Consider the following 23,860-nt stretch of genomic DNA (forward strand, 5'->3'; position numbering starts at 1 on the left):
CAAATTGACTGGACGGAATGCAGAGATAAAGTTTCTTGACACCTTAAATGACTGGAACCCACAAGAGGAGAGGCAATTCTTGATTTAGTCCTAAGTGGACCACAGGATCTGATCCAAGAGGTGAATATAGCTGTACCAGTTGGTAATAGTGAACATAACATAATAAAATTTAACATCCCTTTCGGGGAGGGGACACCAAAGCAGTCCGCCACGGTAGCATTTAATTTCAGAAAGGGGAACTATGCAAAAATGAGGAAGTTATTTAAACAGAAATTAAAAGGTATAGTGCCAAAAGTTAAATCCCTGCAAGCAACTTTTTAAAGACACCATAATAGAGGCTCAATTTTAAATGTATACCCCAAATTAAAAAACATAGTAAGATGACCAAAGAAGTGCCCCCATGGCTGATCAACAAAGTAAAATAAGCAGTTAGAGGCAAAAAGGCATCTTTTAAAAAATGGAAATTAAATCCTATTGAGGAAAATAGAAAGGAGCATAAACTCTGGCAAGCGAAGTGTGAAAATATAATTAGGAAGGCCAAAAAATAATTTGAAGATCAGCTAGCCAAAAAGTAACAGCAAAAAAATATTTTTAAATGCATCAGAAGCAGGAAGTCTCAGGTTGAGGTATCATTAGAAGAAGTTTTGGAACAAACTGATAAATTAAACAGTAATAAGTCACCAGGACCAGATGGTATCCACCCAAGAGTTCTGAAGGAACTCAAATGCGAAATTGCAGAACAACTAACTGTGGTATGTAATCTATCATTTTAAATCAGCTTCTGTACCAGATGACTGGAGGATAGCTAATGTGACGCCAGTTTTTTAAAAAGGCTCCAGAGGTGATCCCAGCAATTACAGGCTGGTGAGCCTAACTTCAGTACCAGGCAAATTGATTGAAATTATAGTAAAGAGCAGAATTATCAGACACACGGATTTGTTGGGGAAGAGTCAACATGGTTTTTGTAAAGGGAAATCATGCCTCACAAATCTACTAGAATTCTTTAAGGGGGGTCAACAAGCATGTGGACAAGGGTGGTCCAGTGGATATAGTGTACTTAGATTTTCAGAAAGCCTTTGACAAGATCCCTCACCAATGTTCTTAAGTAAAGTAAGCGGTCATGGGGTAAGAGGGAAGGTCCTCTCCTGGATCAGTAACTATTTAAAAGATAAGAAACAAAGGATAGGTCAGTTTTCAGAATGGAGAGAGGTAAATAGTGGAGTCCCCCAGCAGTCTGTACTGGTACCAGTACTGTTCAGCATATTCATACATGATCTGGAAAAAGGGGTAACAGTGAGGTGGCAAAATTTGCAGTTGATACAAAACTACTCAAGATAGTAAAGTCGAAAGCAGACTGTGAAGAGTTAAGAAGGGATATCACAAAACTGAGTGACTGGGCAACAAAATGGCAGATGAAATTCAATGTTAATAAATGCAAAGTAATGCACATTGGAAAACATAATCCCAACTATACATATAAAATTATGGGGTCTAAGTTAGCTGTTACCAATCAAGAGAAAGACCTTGGAGTCATTGTGGATAGTTCTCTAAAAACATCCACTCAATGTGCAGCAGCAGTCAAAAAAGCTAACAGAATGTTGGGAATCATTAGGAAAGGGACAGATAATAAGGCAGGAAAATATTGTATTGCCTCTTTATAAATCCATGGTACGCTCACATCTTGAATACTGTGTTCAGATCTGGTCGCCCTATCTCATTGGATACAATTGGAAAAGGTACAGAAAAAGGCAACAAAAATTATTAGGGATATGGAACAGCTTCCATATGAGGAGAGAGATTAATAAGAGTGGGACTTTTTAGCTTGGAAAAGAGATGACTAAGGGGGGATATGATAGAGTTTATAAAATCATGACTGGTGTGGAGAAAGTAAATGAAGAAGTGTTATTTACTCCTCCTAACACAAGAACTAGGGGTCACCAAATGAAATTAATAGGCAGTATGGTTTAAAATGAACAAAAGGAAGTATTTCTTCACACAGCGCACAGTCAACCTATGGAATTCTTTGCCAGAGGATGTTATGAAGGCCGAGACTAGCTAGATAAATTCATAGTGGATAGGTCCATCAATGGCTATTAGCCAGGACAGGCAGGGATGGCTGTTTGCCAGAAGCTGGGAATGGCTGATGGGATGGATCACTTGATGATTACCTGTTTTATTCATTCCCTCTGAAGCACCTGGCATTGGCCACTGTCGGAAGACATGATACTGGGCAGATGGACTATTGGTCTGACCCAGTATGGCCGTTCTTATGAAATCTCTTTCACATTGATATTATTTTTGTTAATTATATCAGTAATGGTGTGAGGTTTTTGATGACTTGCTAAATTAACATTATGTCTTTCTGAAATCTCCCAAAATATTATTCTTGATTATTGTGACACCTGCTATTAAGAGAATGCTTTACTGTATCGTCCACCTAAATTTTTAAGGTAGATAGATTTTTTTCAGCTCCATTTTTTTTTAAATATTGTAGAAAACTATAATAGTGAAAAGGGTATAGTTTATTAGCTGCCAACAATATTTAACTTGCTAAAGAAGGTACTGTCTTACTATAATTGTTACCTTATCAACACTCTTTTAAATTCTCTAGTGCCTCTGTACCAAGAAAAGATGTTCGAGAAATTAGTGAAATTTCACCAAAGCCTGATGCTTTGTTAAAACAAGGTGAGAATAACCTTTGAATAAGAAAAGAGCAATTTCTTTGTTTAATTACAATTAGATAGTGGTGTATATTGCACCAGATATATAGGAAAGCATGTTTTGCATCCTGTTAAATAACAGAAATATGGCTTCCCTACCCCTACAGGCTTTTAGAAAGGAAAAGTTTATTTAACTCTTCAAGCACAATCTTTAAAAGCATAAAAACTATAATGTGTTGATTATAAATGCTGGAACACCAAACAAAGGGTGTAGTAATGTAGTGGAAACTGATTTCATGGATTTTGCCTGAAATCCAGCCCCCTGCATTGGGCCTTCATAAACTTGTTTGGACCATGACACACACATGATAGTCTTGAAAAGGTTGCCTCCACACATTCTGCATGCTGGAGTGGTAGGCTCCTTGGCGAGCAACACAGCATGCTCAACTAATCTGTGCAAAATTCTTCTGTTATTGTTACCTCATCCTCTGCCTTTCCCATTCCTACCCTTTTGTTTATCCACCTGTTGCGTCTTGTCATTAATTTGAACCCTAAATTCTTTAGGACAGGGATGCCTCTTAATTATGTGTTTGTACATTGCCTAGCACAGTGGTTTTGTGCCTTTAGGCGTCACTCCAGTATAAATAATAATAACTGTAAATAGCTTGGCGTGCCTAATGCAGAGGCCATTGGATCTACATGGCTGAGCACGTCTGCATAGGGATGCAGATAAGGAGTGGCTGTGGAACAAAATTCTCCCCATTCCTTCCCCTAAGACAATTTACTTTTTGGGGAGGAGTGGGGGGTGGAGCAAACTGATCCTTCTTCTAATGCTGAAAAATGCTGGTCTTCTTGCAGCCTTTGACCAAGCCCTTGAATTCCGTAAAAACAGAACTGTTCCCAGTAATTGGAAGACTGAGTTGAAAGAGGAGAGCTCCAGCAGTGAAGCTGAAGAAGAGGAGGAAGATGAAAAAGAAAAGGAGGATAATAGCAGCGAAGAAGAGGCAAGTGTAACATTGCAAATTGTGTCTATTCTCATGAATCACATATTGGCACTCTTCTTAGGACTCATCAGCACAGATTTTCACATTCCTTGTATCTGTAACACACACGTCTTTCTTAGATCAAGTTCTTCTTTGTAAAACCTCCCTGTGGAAACCAGATGAACAACTGTGAATGGACTAAGGAAGCTACCTCTTCACACATGCAGTCAAAGGACTGAATCAATGGCAGTTAAAGATAGGTGAAAGAGCAAATCCAAAGATTGAGTTTAGGATCAGATATGGTCTTGACTGCACCTCAAGCAGTAATATGTAAAGGCCAAGAGCTGTCTTGTTGGGACAGGGCAAGGTGGGCAAGGGTGAATTGGGGAGTGAGGGACGTGTCCTGCCATGTGCATCTTACTGCTACTCGAAAAAAGAACAGAATGTGCCCCTGACTAACGTATGTTCCTGCAAGCTAATTGGAGAGACTGAATGTCATCTAGCTCTGGTTAAAAATAATATATTTATTTTGCCTGCTGATATAAAGAAAATGCAGGATTTAGGGTAGTTTGGAAATTGTCTTATAACACAGATCTGTCTGTTCCTGACTACAGCATGCCTGCAAGCTAATATATTTATTGTTCCTGATGGTGTAAAGAAAATGCAGGATTTAGGGTAGTTTGGAAATTGTCTTATAATATAGATCTGTCTGTTCCTGACTACAGCATGCCTACAAGCTAATTGGAGAGACTGAATGTCATCTAGCTCTGGTTAAAAAGTATATATTTATTGTGCCTGATGGTGTAAAGAAAATGCAGGATTTAGGGCAGTTTGGAAATTGTCTTATAACACAGATCTGTCTAGTAGATCTTCAGGACTGAAGTAAATAAGAATATACACTTTCTGGCTGAAATTTTCATTTGGCTTTGAGAAGCAATTAAAGGAAAGGGGTAGTTTTTTGCTGTAAGAATTTCTCAGCCTACTGATGCAAATGTTTGATTTAAACTCTTAGAGTTGACTCTTGGAACTTTGGGCTGAGTGGGCTTCCCTTGCACTGGGTGTTTCGGCGTGGAAGGGTAAAGGGGATGGAATTCTCCCTGAGTCTATTGGTGTGAAGCACCCAGGCAACTGCTTACTAGGATACATCCTGACACTAGGATAACTCCTGGACTGTAGTATTGACCAAGGCTGCCGCACCCCTTCTCTGCAGATGACCACGCTCCTTCATCCCCAAAATGATTTGTCTGCATTGTTGTGGTGAGAGCTGCAATGGATCAGTGCTTCCTGATGTGCAGGAGTGGGAGGGGTGTAGAGTCTCTGTGCATGGCTTATCTTAAGTTTGTTCCCCTTACACAGTGGGACAGCATTGATTCTATTTTATTTATATTTTTCTATGGTTGTGGAGTGAGCTGTGCGGAGAGGGGTTCATAAATTAATTAATATATTAAATAACCTTGAGCATTGCCTTTTTCAGAATATTGTTTTACCATGGTAGTTTTCTTGAGATATTTGATTAAAATGGGCAGTTACACATATCTTGCCCTCCACCCTATGCCTTTGAGGGCAACTGTTCTAAAGGAAATTCTATGCAAGTTCAGGTTCGAAACCCTTGGCATAGGGGTTCTGCCAGGAAAGCAGCTCTCAATTATTATACAGGCCTGGATAGGAGTCCCACTGGCAGAGATTCCCTGGGAGATAAACTGAACAGCATATCTCCTACTTGGCCTGGGCTGACACATCCCCAGCACTGCTGGGCTAGGCCTTCTTGCTCCAGATCTCCCGTGGAGAGGAAATTGCAGATAACTTGCACCATATTTCCACCTCCAGGTGGATTTTTTGCTATCAACTGCCCAAAGCCTGGGTTCCACTAGTTTGTGGTGGTGAAACGTGAGGGGTGAATTTGTCCTAATACTTTTTTAATCTTTCAAATAATTACAAAATAGTCTAAAGTTGTTGTACCTCTCCTCTTTCCCCATCCCATGATAGAATAGGTTCTCTAAACATTATCTTTCTGCTTACCCTGACACAAAGAAGCGGCAGAACTTTCAGGCAAGGTGCCAGCACACCCACTCCTCTTCCACCTCTGTCTTTTCTCCTTTGTTCTGGAAGTACGGAGTGCAGTCTTATGCCTGATTCTTCTAATTATTTCTGGCCTGGAGGCTGGGGGAAAAAGAATAGATAAAGAAGACAACAGGAAAGATGAAAGTCAGAGGAAAGAACTCTGCTTCATAGCTAGCTGTGGGGAGGAGAGTGGGGGGTCTGATTCCTTTATTTCCTCTTTACTTTCTCTTGGTGCTCAGATTCTGGCTCTGTCCAGAGCACCCCTCCTCTGGCAAGGGAATGGGAGCTATTTCTCTGACTCAGTTATGGATCCCTGCAATTCTGACTTCAGTGCAGCAGCCTAATGGTCCCATCTTTGGTTGGAGCTGTAAACAAGAGGTTGAACTATCTGGATCCTAGATGACTACTGTGCTGTCTGTCTCAACCCATCTTTCCTGGTTGGGGCTTGTTAGGAGACTGCCCATCATGAGGTTGTAGGTTGAATCCCAGATAATTGTTTGGGCCCTTCAGGAGGCTGCAGGTGTGTGATGTTGGAATTCTATCAGCGCTCCAGACTCACTTAGTTCTCATATAGTGACTTCCATCTAGCCCTCCTATGGTCTTTTCAGAGTCTGCCAATTGAAAGAATGTGTGCCTCTGTCTGTGGGTCCTAACTACTCATGCTAACAAAAAGTGCAGTGTCCCTTCTGGAAGAGCCACTTGGGAGGCTGTGAGTGAAGAGAATCAGAGCTCTTAAGTAATACTGTTTTTAAGGAGTTGGCCTTTAGAGCTTTTGCCTTCTGACCGCCTTGCCTTCGCTGGTGTAGTGTGAGCTGCTGTTCCTCCCCCATGCAAGGTCCCTAAATGCCTTTATGAACAAGCTTGGCTCTGATCATCTTCAAATCTAATGGGATTTGCTGTAGTTTGATGATTTGCTGAAAATTGCTTCTTCTAGTATCTTTGGCATCTACTGGACTGCAGGTTTACAAACTAATGGCTAGAGTGTCACTTTCTTTTTTTGAGTGGCAGCAATATGATCCTGCCCTCTTCTTCTTCTGTCTTCCCCTTCCATTTCAGTTGGTATGCTCTGAGTTCCCTGTATGAGACGCCTCTCCTCACAAACCGTGTGAGAGAGTACTCTTGGAGCTAGACAGTCTTTTCACTCCAGATTGCTCTAGCTCATCCCAGGTCATGAAAAATCTCTTTGCTTCCCTTATGACTACTCCCATGGTCTCTAACTGTACAGTTCAAGTCATGGGTAGGAATAATTTTTATTTCCATCATCTTCATTTCACACTTAGATACCATGGTGATAGGTGCCATAGAAATAGCTGAGAGATTAGATTCTTTCCTGCTCTCTTTTTTTTTTTTTTTTTAAGGCTGCCTTCTATCCAGTGGCCACCTCCAAATGGGGCTCTGCCTCCAGGTCTCTTCTCCTTTATTAGTATGATGGAAATAGGAGGACTAAACCTAGCTTTCAGCCAAATATGGAGGTGTGGACCAGGGCCCATTTTGAGTTATAATAGAATACATACAGTATGAGTGTTAGCACTCAGTTGCTTGCTTCCTCAAATTAGAAACAAGATACTTTGCTGACTCCTTTAATCTTCATAATATTGACAGGTACACTGGTATTCCCAGTGTGAACACCGATGAGATTGTCTAAAGTAGTAATAGGCTGAGATGGCAGAATATTGAAGGTTATAGATCCACCTCCCAGGATGCCTTGGCATCAGACTCACAGCCAGTTTGATTCTTCATGAGGTTCTCAGAATAGCAAGGATCATTAACTCACCTTGCTACAATGTCCCACTACTGTTCATCTTTGAAATCCAGTGGATCTGCATAGACTCTGAGAAGAAACAGATACTCTTCTGTAGATCTTGGCACATCAAATCTTAACTCCGTCCTTTTAGCACATTGACCTAGAATCTAGTAAGGAATTTAATTACAACAAGGGGTACCTATTTGCAATTTTGGTGCCTGGTGTAACAAGTATCTGCCCTGTGCTTCAGGAATAGTATTTTAGCCTATGTCTACTCTGCAGATAGACATCCACAGCTGGCCTGTGCCAACTGACTTGGGCTTGTGGGCCTCGAATACGGGCTGTTTAATTGAGGTGTAGATGTTCGGAGGTCAGGCTGGAACCTGGGCTCTAAGACCCCATGAGGTGGGAGGATCCCAGAGCTCGGGCTGCAGCCCAAGCCCAAACATCTACAGTGCAGTTAAACAATTAAGTAGCCACTTAGCCCAAACCCTGTGAGCCTGAGTCAGCTGGCACGAGTCAGCGGCGGGTATCTAATTGCAGTGTAAGATACCCATAGAGTCCACAAGGGATGGTAGCAGTACTCACAGAACTCTGCTCAGCATCTACAGCACCTCTGTTTTTTGGCTCACTTATCACTAGAAGGTAATTGGATACATGCTACTTCTTGAAACCTTAGTTGGGTTTCCTGGGAACGTGTGGTCAGTACTTTTCTCTCTGACCTCCTAGGGTTCTGTGATTTGGCAAGTTGCTCTTAATCAACTTTTTCCTTCACTTCTGACCCCAGAGTACATCAGGAAAGGAAAACTTCTGAATTTCAACAGAATCTGAGACCTTTGGTCTAGGTCGAATACAATCCTACTTCTCATTTTGCAAAATATCCCTGGCTGTTGTTTTGTTTCCTCTTTGCATATGCGAGAAAAGATATTTCTTTCAGTCAGACCCATCACAACCTCCCTTATTTCACCTTAATGTCAAGAAAAATCTCTAATTATATCAATGATCACATTAGTGGTTTGGTATAGGAATTTCTTTTCCCTCACTTTTAAACTAAAGATTCTTAACCAGGCTGCTGTCAGCAACTTGAGCTAACCCTTTACTCTCACAATCTGCTAAATTACTATATGGACTTCTTTTATGCAAGTTTTTGTTATTAATTAATGTTAAATGGAGAATATGCCAACACATCAGAAGTATGTTTCCTTCTTCACTTCCAGTGCGTATCCAATTAGTTTATTTGTTAAAGGAGGGGGGAGAGAGATGTACAGCAGGGAAAAACTCCTTACGGGTAGTTCTGTTAATTGTAGCCTTCCCCAGTCCTACTTTCATTCCTTCACATGTTGAGGCTGTTATGTGAGGAGTTGTCTTTTTTATTAATATCATATTTTTAGTAATTGTATTCAAATTCTTTAAGTTTCTCAGCTGAGGTATGGTACTTCTACACAAGTCTTGATGAACAATACTTTGTCTTCCTTGCTTCTGGATTGGTGAATTCATAATGCTTAGGCCCGAGGGTAAAGAGTAGGATGGGAAAGATGAAGGCTGATATAGTAACAAAGTAATATTTCTTTATTTACAGAAATGAAACATCAGTTATACTTACAGAAAGTCTGCAATTGGTCAAAATTAAAAGGAATACAAAGAATTGAAACTAACGTCTAATCTGCATACCTCTTTGAAATATCTTAAACTTAACAATTAAAATTCCTAAAAGTTCTGATTACACTAGAAGCAAGATGATACTCATATGGGATATATTAATTAATATCAGTTGAGGCACATAGTATTTATGGGGATTCCCTAACCAGCCTAGGAGGAGCTGTTGGACTGAGCTACAGTGTCTTGCTATTGATCTCTGCTGATCATTAATCCCCCACTAAATCTAGTGTAGAGATTTATTACTATCATAAATTTAACATTCAAAAATATTTTCGATGTACCTGTTCTGGATTTGTTTGTTGCTAATTAATTCAGTGTATACCATCTACTCTACTCCTCTGGCAATGTGCATGCAATGTCATTGACCTCAGCGTGTTACTAGAGTGGCTTGTGTAACAACTGAAGAAAAAAGTGCAGGCACAGTTTTATCTTTGGATTCATCTTTGAAAGTGACTTGATCCATCCAGGCATGAAAGAGTAGCCACATCTAATGATAGGACAAATGAATCTCAAAATTGTGTGTAATCTTTTGAGGAGTAATACTGGTGTTTACCAGACTCTGTATTCTGCCTAAATTAACACAGTTTAGAGCTTGTCTTGATGTATAAGAATTCTTATGACTTTTGATGATCTGTTGCAAACCCATAAAGGCCAAACCATGCATTTTACAATTTTTATTAACTAGAAATAGCCTTTTCTACTTCCAGATGGCTTAATATTCAGAGACCATATGCCCTTTGTATAGCATGCCATCAGTGTCATTAGATTCTACAGTAAATCAAACTTTTTAATGTAAACTTAATTTGCTACAATAGTTGTCAAATTAAAATCTGCTAGTTAGAAATGCTTAACAGGACAAGTGATACATTTTCTTTTCTTGTATTATTTATATTAGGAAGAAATAGAGCCTTTTCCAGAGGAAAGGGAGAATTTTCTACAACAGTTATACAAATTTATGGAAGACAGAGGTGGGTGTTTTATCTTCAATTATGTAATGGCTTAAAATGGATATACCGTACAGCAGTACATTGAAGCTTTGAGGCTGTAACTCACTATTGCTTTGCAATTCATTTTTGGGAACCCGTGTGGTCATATCCATATCTTGTTGCTCTCCACAGAACTGGGAGATTTTACTCTGTCACTTGACCCTCTTTGTCTTCTTAGCATTCATTGATGCTAAAATGCAGACATATTCCTGCTTTGAAAAATAATTGGATAAGCTCCATGTGCCCCTATATGTCGTACACTATATCCTTGTGTTGCATATAGCTGTGCATTTAATGCCTAGTTTTGTTCTTCATTCTATTAGTGCATACATTCCATTTCGTAATTTTAATAAGATGCATTAAGAAATGCATTTTAGGACCACAAATATTAATCGGATTGTTCAGTTTATTCTAGTTTTAGCTTGTACTTATAATACCAACTGAATGTTTGTGTTATTGATAAGGGAAACTGAAATGCCTTTTAAAAACAAAATTTGTTTAATATGTCAAATCCTTAACAGATGCATAGGTAGAGATTACAAATAAATACGCTTTTAAAAAGCAAAGAGTTTCTCTATTAATTGTGTGGTATTAATTGCATTCAGAGCATATATATATATATATATATATATATTATGAATTGTGATATCTTTAGTGATTGAGATAAAAGTGAGCTTTTAAATAAAGCTGAATAGTTTGATTATGGTATTTATTATCTCATTGTATAAATGGAAAAATAAATCAGGGCTGTACTATGGATATGGTTTGGTCAGAGTCAAAGAGCTTGCAGTAATATATTTAGTAGTGTGAAATAATTTAGGTATAAATTTCTGATCTTGTGCTCAGCTAAAAAGACACACTTCAAAATATTTTAATAATTGTATTCTTCCACAGGGACTCCTATTAATAAACGACCTGTACTTGGATACAGAAATTTGAATCTCTTTAAATTATTCAGACTTGTACATAAGCTTGGAGGATTTGATAATGTAAGTATTAAAATTAAGATGGAAAGTATTTCAGACACAAAGTCTGAGGAAAGACTATATAGATAGTTTAGTTTTAAGTCATAGTAAATAAGACTCCTATACAGAAGCTCTAGGAATCTGAACAATTAATCCTACAACATAATACACACAGCAGCATTATTAAAAAACAGTCAAATAAATAAATTATATAATCTAATTTCTTTGATTATGCAGTAGATCTAACTATTGCTGTATTATACAGCAATAGTTAGTCAGCATGCTTACTTTTTCTCTGAGGATTCAGTGAATGCCTGTCTGAGAGAGCCTTTGTTTCATACACTGAGCAAATACTAGAGACTTCTAAATTTCTGCACAATTAGACCTCAAATGCAAGCAATCTGAGTTAAGGTTTCTATGGCACCCTTAACTCTTCCCCATTGTGGATCACATATAAAAGACTGTGCTGGCTGGAATTAGCTGAACTCATCTTGGAGCAGCAATTGGATCACTTACTTGGAATTCCTGGAGAAGCAGGCTCTATTCCCACTTTTAATGTCTTCCTATAAAATTAGCTTATGAATTTGCATTTAATACATGAACATGCATGACATGTCATCTTTCTGATGCTAAGAAAGTGTCACATACTTAGAGAACAATATGTGTTGCAGTACCTTTTGAGGACTGTTGGAACTGGGCATACTATACAGGCTACAAAACTTGAGTACATTAAGAGTGTAACAGAACTGTTAGAGGCAGTTTCTAGGGTACCTGGGTATTTCACCATTTAGGACTTTAAAAATTGCCACAAACAGTTTGAACTGCCCTCTTTATTTGGTAAATAAGGTTACTATCAAAAATTTTTTGTTATAACCCACTTGTCTGGCTCCTTCAGTTTGAGACTACGGCTTACTGAAATGCAAAATAATAGAAGTTCTAAACTGATTATAATAATTCTGTGCAGCAGAACAATGATTTTTTTGTTGTTGTACAGATGCTTTTGTGGATCTGAAGAAATTTTTTTAAATTGTTAGCATTCATCTATTGTTGCAAAGATAATAGACTTAACTTAGTCTTCTGTTTTGTACTGGATTAATGTGCATATTTGTATTTTGCTGTGTGTAACAGATTGAAAGTGGAGCAGTGTGGAAGCAGGTGTATCAAGATCTTGGAATACCTGTGTTGAACTCAGCTGCAGGATATAATGTTAAATGTGCTTACAAAAAGTAAGTTATACAGCACATGTAAAGCACGATACCATTCAGAGGTGTTTTAAGTGTACTTAAAATCATAGAAATGTAGGACTGGCAAGGACCTTGATAGGATACGTAGTCCATTCCCCAGCAGTGAGTCAGAACAAAGTTATTGTTCACTTCATGCTATAGTTAGGGTTGTATATCTTCTGTTATGTATGTCCTTCTCTGTTGTGCCAAACATAAGCTACTTGTCTTTACTTTCAGGGCCCTTCATAATCCATCCCCACCCTACCTGTCATCTCTCATTCAGCATTAAAAGATCATCGCCTGCTTCTGATTGGCCCATGATATCAGCCTCCTTTACCCACTTGTTAAATTTTCAAACCAGCATCTTTGTGTATTCTCCCATTCTGCCCCTCATGCTTGGGAAAAGATTCCTGTAAACATCTGCAAAACTAACTCGCTATTCTTCTTCCCTCCTTAAAATTCTTCTCTGCCATGGAGCCTATAAAAAACTTGACAATAGCTAGGCCACTGGTGTACCAAGGCCACTTCCTGCCATGCTGACCAATATTGTCTCATTGTTTCCTGGAACCTCCCCCTTTGGCCTGTCTGTATCCATCTGAAGTCTCTTGTCTTACACTTAGATTATAAGTTCTTTCTGGCAGGGACTGTCTTTTTGTACTGTTGGTACAGTACCTAGCACAATGGGGTCCTGGTCCAGGATAGGTCTCCTAGGCACTATGATAATACAAATAATTTTAAAAAAATTAGATATAAAAACTTCTCTAATGCCAGAGGAGGAACTTAATCTGTGGTTTTTGAATGGGAGTGCGTTTGCCACAATATTTTAAAATATGTGTATATTTTGATGCATTTTTTGCTCTTTTTAAACAAAAATTATTGAAATAAAAAAACAGACGTGTAAAACGTATACTTGTAATAGGAAGGTAAATCAGAGGAGGACTGTAAAACCTTGCATTATTACACATCCTATACTGGTGTTTGTCAGATGTTGGTTAATGAAGCCATTGATGTCCACAGAATGAAGTAGCAGGGAACCAGTAGTAGGGGAGTGGGATATTAGGGTGGGAGGTGGTTTGTGAAATGATCTTTCACTCTGTTATGAAGTGATCAGTAGAACTAAAGTGTTTGAGGATAGTTCTGCAGTATCATGAGAGAACCTATCATTAACTTCTACAGTCTGATGGTTTTCACATTTGTAATTTTTTGTTAGATAAATAAATAAAAGATAAAAGATGGCTGCTTTAACAAGTTTTTGGTTTATTTTTAATATTTATTGTAATGTCAAGGCACAACTTTTGGTAGGCATTAACCTTATGTTAGTCCACTGCTTAAAATAAATAATGTGGCGTTTGACTATCTGTTCTGGAGGAGCTTTGTAGTATAAAGATACAGAATAAAATGGTTAAAGGGCGCAAAAATGAGAAGACTATAAATAAATGTATAATAGAAAAAGCCAAGCATTTTACTTGTTTGTAACAATAATGTTTATACATTACTAGGGTAAGGTTTCTGGAACAAGGAATCTTCCCAGCACAGTGAAATAATCTTTGGTAAATATTTAGGTACGGTGTTATCACTGGTATTTTCCAAGAGCTTTAAGAAGTCAGTCCAAATTCCATAGTATAAAGGTAGTCATTGCTAATGATGTAATTTGTTAGAATGATCTTCTTTGTGATGCAGTTATAATAATATTTGTGAAAGGAGGATAGAGAGATATGTCAGCAGCAAAATAAAAAATGCTTAATGCAGTATTGTAGTAACAAGTCACTTTGTGTTACAGAGTGACATACCCCAAATTCACTGAAACCAGAGAGTATTATCAGTTTTGAAGTTTGTGGTGTATTTGTTTCAAGGCAAACTACTATCACTTTATTGCTTGTTTCTGTCAGTGTTTATAACATGCACTATCACATATGCTCTGTATCATAACTAATAATCAGAATCAAGTAGGCTGCTTTCTAGGAGGCTCAGAAAATGCCAATTGTAATTATAAGATTAATTTTCAAATTGATTTGACAGCTAATTCAAGCTGAAAAACACTTCTTGAGTTTCCATATTGCTGGGCTGAGCAAACTGGATACGTATTTCCTTTGTTTTTTCCTTTTCTGAATTCGTAGAATATTTTTAATCCTGTTTGTATTCTTAAAAAAAAATCTTCTCTGGATTTTTGTATTTTTATAATAGTGGTAGATTAAGAGGTATCTTTTTCATGTGTTTAAATATAATAAAGAAGTAGAAACAAAAAAAGAAAAATCATCAAATTGATACCAGATTTTCATAATCAAGTTTTATTAATCAGTTTTAATATAACCTATTTACTGTATCCTATGGAATACATGTATTTTATGTATCAAAGGCGTAAAGATCTTACTAGGTTAATATATATGTAAATTAATGTTAGCATCATATTATAGAATGTAATTTTTCTTCCTTCAGATATTTATATGGCTTTGAAGAGTACTGTACATCGGCTAATATTGAATTTCAAATGGCATTGCCAGAGAAAATGACGAACAAGCCCTGCAAAGAATGTGAAAAAGAAAAAGAATTGAAAATGCGCGAAGAACCTGAACAGAATGTAAAAGAAATAAAAGTTGTTAAGGAAGAGCATAAGGAGGAGGGTGAAGTGATCATACAGCAGGAAGAAACAAAACCAGCTGAGAATGATAATGAATGTAAAGAAAATGATAAACCCACCTTTCTGGTAAAATACTTTATGTTCATGTTAAGCCTTGTTGCTCAACAGAGATAGTGTTTGTGGCATAGTAGGGGAGGTAGTGTATTAAGTAGGGCTGAAATCATCCTGATGGAGTTTAAAAAAAAAAAAGAGCAAACAAAACAAACACCTACACAATTTAGCACGTTGTCTTGATAACACATTGTTCCTTCCTTGTTATTAATACTGATCATATCACAGCTCTGAAAATAGGGTTGGTTGGCTGACAACAGCTGCATAGCTAAAGGAGGGAAAGTGCAACATATTATGGGCCAGATCCATCTCTGGAGCTATGCTGGCTGTTACAGAGGGTCCTGGAAGCAAAATGTCCATGACCTCCTACAGAGCAGCTGCAGCCTCCCAGCTGTCAGGGGCCTTACAGATCAAATTCAGACCAAAATGTGTGGGTTACTTTGGCTTGAAAGGGGCTGAATCCTTTTAACAGCCTGTAATAGTAGGGTTTCTGCTTTGAACCTGGCTTCAGGTTTAGGTCTCAATCCTGCAATTCATTGCACCTGCATGGACACTTTCCATTCCCATCCCCACCCCAAAATCAGTGAAGTTACACAAAGGTTCAGGGGTCCACCCTTGAGCAATGCATTGCAGGAGTAGGACCAATGCCAGAGGTCCCCTAACTGTGGGTGCGATCCTGAGAAACATTAACCGGGGACACAGCGGGCCAGCGCTCCCCCCCCCCTCGCACCCCTCCCCTGCGCCCCCTGGGGGGCCACCCAGCCCTGCTTTGCTTCGGCTCCAGCCTTGTCCCAGCCACAGGTTGGCTCTCAAGACCAGCCTCCGCCCCTGGCTCCACTCCTGGCTGCGGCTCCAACCTCGACCCTGCCCCCAGTTGCACTCCCAGTTCTACAGCTAGCCATTGCTCGGGCCCCCAGCCTCAGGCTTCAGGGCCCCCAGCGCCGGTCCTGGCTGCAGCCCCACTTCTGGCTCCAGACCCGCCCCCAGCCTTGGCCCCTGGCTCCCAGTCTGGCTACGGCTCCTGCCCCAGCCTTGGTCCCCAACCCCGACCATGGCCCCAGCTCCTGGTGGGGTGTGGACAGGGGCAAAGTGGGGCACCCCATTAAAAGTATGCACTTCAGAGGGAGCTGCAGGCAGGCTTTTACACCTTTACAAAGTGCCATTGAGGTTGTTGGGATTATATGTAGGCATAAAGATTTGTCTGAGTGAAGGCATTTGCAGGTCAGGGCTTTAAGCTACTTGCACAATGTCCAAAGACACCTGAAAAAGGTGACAGGAGCACTACTTGAGATCTGTTTTTAAGACCCACTGCATTTAAGACCCACCCACGTGACACCACTGTGTTTAGGGTGAAATCTTTAAAAGGAAACCAATCAAAGAGATGCTGTCAGTTTAAAAATTGTATTTAATAAAAACAATAGGACCTAAGATTATTAAAGATGACTAAATTAAAAATATTTGTATTTTTCATTCATATGCTGTTAACTTTTATAGTGCTGTTTAGCTTGGACAGTGAAAATTAACTAGTTAGTTTTACTTTTTGGTTTAGTTTCTAGTCAGCTTCACTTTTGGTTCTCATGAATTTGGCACATTGAAACAATTTTGAGCCACACAAAAAAATGTAATGTTTGGGTGGGTTTTTAGATGTATTTTCCATTGGAATTGCAAGAAATGTAATGGAAACTAGAATTTCTTAAGTGTTTTAAAAGCTTTTGTTTTGTTTTGTTTTTTTAAAGAAATTTAAAGTAAATTTGGGTGCAGATTTGTTCTGGCAGCTTCACTTTAAACATTTCTTCTGTTTAAAACATTAATGGTAGATTCTGTGGCTCTGACTCAAGCAATCCTTCTGCAAAATTTAGTCCTCATTTAATAACAAAAAAATATACTGGGAATGGTAATAATCCTAAAATTTAGAATTATCTCTGCTTGTTGTTTAAGTGTGTTTTGTCTCCCTTTTCTCAAATTTTTGTCATGTTGATTTCTATTGTAGGTTAACTGCATTTTTATCTTTTCCTAGGGAAACAAAAAATTTTTGCAAGAATCTATGTATACTGAGTCTGACCAGGAAAAGGAGTTCAGTTTAACCAAAACAGAAGATGATGCTAATCTGGGAGATAAAGAGGAAGAGAAGAGTAAAGAAATGGAAATTCTTAACACAAACATGGAGGCTGAAGAAAAAGAAAAATCAGGGTAAGAGTCTTTTTTTTTTTTTTTTTTTGCATAATAAGCCAAGGAATCTGATGTCACTATGTGTTTGTTAAAAGTATATTTTCTCATAATTTTAAATCAAATGGCACTGTGAGACCCTGATCCTGCAAAGATGTAAGCATCCACTATGAATAATTCTATTGAAGTTAGTGGGGCTATTCACATTGCTAAATCAAAGCATTTGTCTGAGTCTTTTCGGGTTCAGAGCCTAAATGTTTAAAACCCAATAAGTAAGGGAAAACATTCAAACTGTAAGTAACTTAAGTCTATTTGATTAAAAATAAGGTAGTCATCCAAATGGCCTAGTGTTTGCTTAGCTTTGCTACCAGTATGGGATGGATTTCTGGTTCCCACCTCTTGCTTTTGGCCTTGGGAGTGTTATGGAGACAGTGTTATGGGAAGAGAGTATTTTGCATCTTTCAGTAGTAGTCTGTGATTGAGTAAGGGAAGATGTCGACAGGATCAGAAGAGACTCCTATCCAATCCTCCTCAAGAGAAGAGGATTGCAAGCAAATTAAAATGAAGTAATACGGTTGCTGGGGCCCAGCCAGTCAGTGGATGAAATAGGGATGCAGAACATCCCTCTCTGCGTATATATATTGTATGTATTCTCCATAGAACAATGGATAGAAAGGTCTTCATATTTAAAAGCAAGAAGATTTGGTCCTTGTATTACCTTCACATGTCTGCCCAGAGGTCAAAATGGCACGTCCTTGATAAGAACTGTATATACATTGTTTTCTCTCTCAGTGCTATTCAGAAGTTGGGAAATCCTAAAACCATTGTGTTTTGGACACAAATCCTGCCTCTTCCCCATCTGAGGGTGAGAACAGCCCAAAAGATGACAGACCTTGTGTGGTTGTGCTGCAGGTGGGAACAAGGTGTGCAGAAATGCTCTAGAACTGTGTTTTATGGAAACTCCATTCACTATACCATGGAGGGGGGTTTCCCTCGTCTAGGATATAGATGTGGCCATTGCACTGGATTTGGCCCATAGGAAATTGGTGAAACATTGTCTAAATATTGCATCATTGACACCTTTCACCATGTAGAAAGGAGATAGTAAATACTTGATTACACAAAAAATATATTCTGAGGAGTAAATAATTTGCATAGTTCAATGTAAGATGATAGTTTTTTAATTGAAAATTTACTCTGACAATAGAAAAAGTGTGGTCAAGAGAGTTATGCCACTTACTCCAGAACTGAATTCAAATCAGTGTCTTTAAAATGTCATCTTGGAAGTCTTTTAAAAGTATGGGACATCTTTCTAATACTGATGTTAACCAAATAACCATGCAAATGAAACAATAAAATTATAAAAACTATTCTTAAACAACAATTTTTATTTGGATAACTTGGGCCCAGATTAGTTTATCTACATGAGGAGAAGGCCTGCCTAGAGGACAGGAAGCTCCATGAGTTTCTCCTTGCATAGTTTCTTTTATTTGCACACAGTAGGGCACCCCATAGGGCTCAAGGCATAATCTGGTTAAGGAACCCTCACCTTTTCCCAATCTATAGGGCTTCGGGGGAAAGGCACCTATCCTTACCCAATTCACATTCTAGGGCTCAGGGTCACCCTTTCCCAGTTCGTAGAGCTTCAGGCGTATTTTTTGCAGGATTATGGGGCTTTTTGCCAGTGAAAGAGCCTTACACATTAATATCCTTTATCTCTGTTTATTAACAATTACCAAAACAGAATACATACACTAAGCATATGTTCACTACTCCAATTAAGGCAGACAAACTTCTCCTGGTGGCCAATCAGGATTAGATCATTTGGGGACTCCAGCTTCTGCACAATGTTGTTGGCAGGGGGTTGATGTCTGGCAGCTCTGATCTAGGCTGCGTCCTGAAGTTAGGTTCCAAAGAACTTTCTTTTGGACCTCAGTTTAATATAGTTAAAATTTGGGTCCTGCTTAACTATTCCTTAACTCAGGGGTTCTCAAACTTTTTTTGCTGGGACCCCCTTTGAAAATATTTCAGGCTGTGACGACCCCTCCCCTCAAAAAAAGTGGTGACTCCCCAATGCCATGCCACTCATCCCCCCATGTCATGCCACCCTTCTGCACTGCCGCTAGGGAAGCGCTGCCTTCAGAGCACCTGGTCAGCAGCTGCTGTATTCTGGCCACCCTGCTCTGAAGGGCTCTGGCTGTCAGCCCATGCGCAGGGCTGACAGATGCAGCCCCGGCATGCATGGAGGCTGACAGCTTGTGTTTCTCTCCTTCTCCTCCCCCCCCCTCCCCCCTCCCCCCATAATAATCTTGTGACCCCTTGAGGGGTTCTGACCCCCAGTTTGAAAACCCCATCTTAAGCAATCATTTTAAACTAAAGTACTAAAAATCACCAGTCCTAGTCCATTATGAAACAGTTCTTTAACCAATCATATCCCACCACTTTAGTTGATTTAAATATTACACAATTAGTTATGCAACAGACAGACAGAATCAAAGAATCAGACAGTAATCATTCTGATAAACAATAGAAAAGTGAGCACCATAAAAACAAAATAAGTGTAGATTTTACAACCACAACTGTTGCTAAGTGATTCCTTGCCAGATGCAATACTATCAGACTTTAAACATCTTAAGAGCTGTTTCTTTATCTAGTGGTTGTAGGTACTATTAAGGACAGGAACGCCTTCTTAATAGCCCAGTGTTACATTATTTGTTGTAATTTGGATGAGGTGTGAAGATGTGGCTACCTGTAATTTAGTTCATGGCTACTGGCTTTACTAATATGACTGCTGCTGCAGACCTTATAGTCCCCTCCTTAATGACGCTTTTACCAAAGCTGTCATTACTATTACAGGAGTCCAGTACTCAGACCTGCTGAGTGTGGGCTTGCCTTCTAGGTATAATTAACAAGGGCCTTATTTGACTTTCTGTGTCAACTTCGTGTATTCACTAAACAGTTTTTTTTCATCCAGTAAGCCAAAGCTATTATGTTTACTAATAAAACCAATTGGATTCCAGTGATCACCAGAATGGGGTGAACCATTATATTTAGCATACCAGTTGCAGAAGGCGACCACCCTAATAGTGTCTTTCACCAAGATTGTTGTCCTTTCAGCACTTGAGTGATTTCTGTATTATCATGTTGTAATTCAGTACGTATTTGCTCTTCTCTAAATTTGCTCATTCTAAATTTTACACATAACCAAAATTTATTGTTAACTGGATTTTCAGAGGTACCACTGGATATATATATTAATATTAAGACTGGGGTGTACAGTTTCTACATATTCTCATAGAATCATTTGGTCTTTATTCAGTGTAATGTTTACCAATTTTTACCATACCATTAATCGTTTTTCCCTTTCTGTAATGTTTTTTCACAACTTTTCTTTTAGTTCCAAAGGCAAATTTCCTTGCATGTCTTCCCAGATTATTTGAATGACCAGTTGCTGACTTATTTCCTGGGCCTGTGTACAGGCTAATGCTAAGGGCACATTTTCTTGTATCTTTTTTTAAAGTTCCTGCTAAAAGTAATATCTTTTTCACCTTGCTGTTGCCATACTGGCAGTATTTTAGAAAGTAATTGTTGACCCATTTTTAATTTTGACAACTTAGTTTGTTTGCCAATACTTCTATGTTAGTAGCATCCAGTATTCCAACTTTTAATCCAGTTCCACCTAAGGCAGTTTTTAATATACTCCTTGGGAACCTTTTTTATGCTGTCGAGGAAAAATCACTCTGCTATACTTTAGAGTTGGATCGAGTGCAGTTTTAATTGTGACACACACACATATACAAAATACTTTAGCTAAAGGAAAGCCCAGGCAGCATGTCTAGATGCTGGACACTGGAACTTCGCCTGGCTACCAAAAACAAAAGGCTTATATAGGGGGTTGCTTAGGTTCAGTTACATGTAGATCGCATAGTGGAATTTGATTAACAGTTTATACTTAACAGGATAGACAATCACAATGCACAGTGGGGCACACCAGATGCCCTCACAGGAACGCCCAATGAGTCACTTGAGTATACAATGTAGTTTTCAGGGACCCTGGCTAACACCCGAAGATGGGTGGTTACACAATACCTGTTCAAAAAAACTAATTTGTATGGAGTGAGTTTCTATGGGGCCGGTAAGACAAAGGGGGGCAGGTACTGGTACTTATCGAAACAGGTGAAGTCTGTTCACAGACTTCAATAAGGCTTAAGGCTCATGACATAGAACTTGCATCTGGAGTGTGGTTCAGAGACCTCTTGTGGGATTTTACTATCTTTATCATAATTTCAGTTGAGGCATTCTGTTAATGGTTTAGCCTGGGGCTTCTATTTCAGTTTCAGGCTACAACTTCAGGCCAGGCCTTCAATGACCAGTTTCAGGCCAGGCATTCTATTAATCAATTTTATGATTAATTCTTTGATTCCACAATGCTATTCCTCCTGGCTACAAAGCAAATACAGTAACCTTCAGTATTTCACATTGAGATAGTGTTAGGGTAGCTATACCGTTACTGGGCCTTTACTGTACTGTCCTTTATAGTAACCAGAAAAGGTGTTGTAATGACCTGTCTTTTCTTACATCTAATTTTATACAACACCCAGGTGCATTCAGCTGGGTTTACATGCTAGAGGTTAATGATGGTCTCTTTTATTCCCACCAAGAGAGAAATCTTGCACCCCATGCATATTTTTCCTTTAAATGTGCCTTCACTATCTTGGATGTTTCCCTGTTAACAGATTGGTGTTTCTTGACTCCGCCCTTCTGCAACATTTGTTTCTGAAAATACAGTTAAAGTGCTTGTTAATCCTTTTTTGCCTAATGCAGTATCCCCTTTCTTAACACAATACACAACAATGCTAGCAACAAGACACAGCACAAAGCAGAAAATACAATCTTCATCGTAACAGTAGAGCCATGGTATTTTGAGTTTCTCCTCAGCTGGCATCAGCTTTTCCTGAAATTCTGAAAGACAAAAAGAACATTTTTCTACACCCTTTAGAGGGTGAAAGATTATTGCTTAAAATACCCCTTCCTTTTACAATCTCCTTGCTGATTGCAGGCAAAATAGAGGAATTACCCCCATATTTTCCTGTGTTTTTGTTCTATAGGCAGGCCAGGTTTTAATTGTTTCTACCTTTTAAGGTATTAGGATGAATTATCCCACTGTTTATTTATGAAAGTCATGAGGTAATTTCCCTTTCTATACAACCGACCAGGCTTGTAATGTTCTCTGCTGTACCAAGTTTAAGTTTATCTACAGGTGATAGCTGAGAAGCATTATTACCATACGGCTTTTTAATATGAGGTATGTTTCCAGTTACCATTTCTAGCATGCTTAAAGGTTTTTCCCAAAAATCATACACATTATACATTGTTACACAGTTATTCATTAGCATTACATTTATTTCAAGGCTTAATATTAACAATTACATTAGCATCAAATCTATTACAAGTGGTCATTTATAAGTATCTTGTTATACCATGCCTTTTATTTAGATAATTTGTTTCTGAGGCCAGTGTGTCCTTCTTTCGGAGTCTTTGCATAGGGTTTAATTTAATTATATCCTTGATGTTCTGGTGGGGTAAGTGTGTAGGGACTCTTGCCTTCTGAGGGTTAGGACCAACTTGTTTTTTTTCCTTTCTTTTGTATCCATTATCTGCACCCTCTTTGTGATACCGTCTGTGGGCAGTGCTCTTCTATCCCTATCAACTAGGTAATTTGCATCAACAGATACACTGGTTGTTTGTTTTTCCTTTGAGATTTTTTGAAAAATAAAACAATTTTCTAGCTCCCTTCCATGCTTTCAGTTTGGAGGAATGGACCCATTTAACCATGGCTTGTTTTGCTTTTTTTGACAAAAAAATTTTTTTTTTAACATGGTATACTGTGGGCTAGCCTTTTTCCACAACGTACACTGGGCTTTTTTAAAAATGTAAAGTACAGTCTTTACCTTGTTTTCTCTTTTGTCTGTTTTGTTTGATTTTAAAGCACACCTTGATATGAAAAAGAACCACTTATTGTGGTTCCTTTTTGGAGCCCTTGAAGGACTTTAATTAAGTAGCAAGTTTGGTTTACTTTTCTTTTAACCCATCTATAATAGACACTGCATATGTCATGGGAAAATGCACATTCCTTTCATAGTTTAACTTCTGTAACATTATATTAACCATATCAATATTACATAAGGTGTAACTTTCTTCCTTCAGAATGACTGCAAAGAAAGCAAGAATTCTCTTCCTATAATACTTTTAATAACTTTCAACTGTTTAATTCACTCTTTCTTTAAATCATTTACTTATCTCCCAAAATGACATCTTTATCCCAGATATCACCATTCCAAGTATTGTCCCAGGGATCTGAATTCCCCTTGCCTGTGTTTACTCTTACCCTTGCTTCTGCCACAATGCCCTTTTGGGCCCCAGCATGTTGTTTTTTAGTTTGTTTTCCAATCTCTTTACTACATGGTTACTGCTTGTCTGGGCCTGATCCTGTTTTCCTTGCAGAATTGTTCCTTCCCATAGGCACAGACCTGGTTGCACTACCCAATTAGCAAAGAGGGCAGGTTCCTCAACTAGTACCCCACCCCTCCTGGTCCCTTTTCTTTGATTCCTTTCTCTCTGGTTGCTCTGGGGTGGTTATTCTGCCAAATAGGTGGCTATCCTTTCAGACAGAAGGCATAGGTATTCTGCTATTATTTACTGTACTAGAGTCCATCAATTCGGT

The 23,860-nt window shown here is 38.7% G+C and overlaps 1 protein-coding gene across 4 annotated transcripts in view; it reads left to right on the forward strand.

The window, feature by feature from the left end:
- ARID4B (AT-rich interaction domain 4B) overlaps positions 1 to 23,860 on the forward strand; it is a 126,909-nt gene that overhangs the window by 60,761 nt on the left and 42,288 nt on the right. For all 4 annotated transcript variants that reach the window (XM_067535979.1, XM_067535980.1, XM_067535981.1 and 1 more), the window contains exons 10-16: positions 2,612 to 2,685; positions 3,519 to 3,668; positions 10,007 to 10,075; positions 10,988 to 11,082; positions 12,187 to 12,284; positions 14,718 to 14,985; positions 16,988 to 17,160. In XM_067535979.1, coding sequence (XP_067392080.1) covers positions 2,612 to 2,685; positions 3,519 to 3,668; positions 10,007 to 10,075; positions 10,988 to 11,082; positions 12,187 to 12,284; positions 14,718 to 14,985; positions 16,988 to 17,160 — 927 coding nt within the window. The remainder of the gene's footprint in view (positions 1 to 2,611; positions 2,686 to 3,518; positions 3,669 to 10,006; positions 10,076 to 10,987; positions 11,083 to 12,186; positions 12,285 to 14,717; positions 14,986 to 16,987; positions 17,161 to 23,860) is intronic.

Source organism: Emydura macquarii, unplaced genomic scaffold, assembly GCF_026122565.2.
Source record: "Emydura macquarii macquarii isolate MOO-44397 ecotype Brisbane River unplaced genomic scaffold, CSIRO-AGI_Emac_v2 contig_3517, whole genome shotgun sequence".
In the NCBI taxonomy this organism is placed as follows: Eukaryota; Metazoa; Chordata; order Testudines; family Chelidae; genus Emydura; species Emydura macquarii.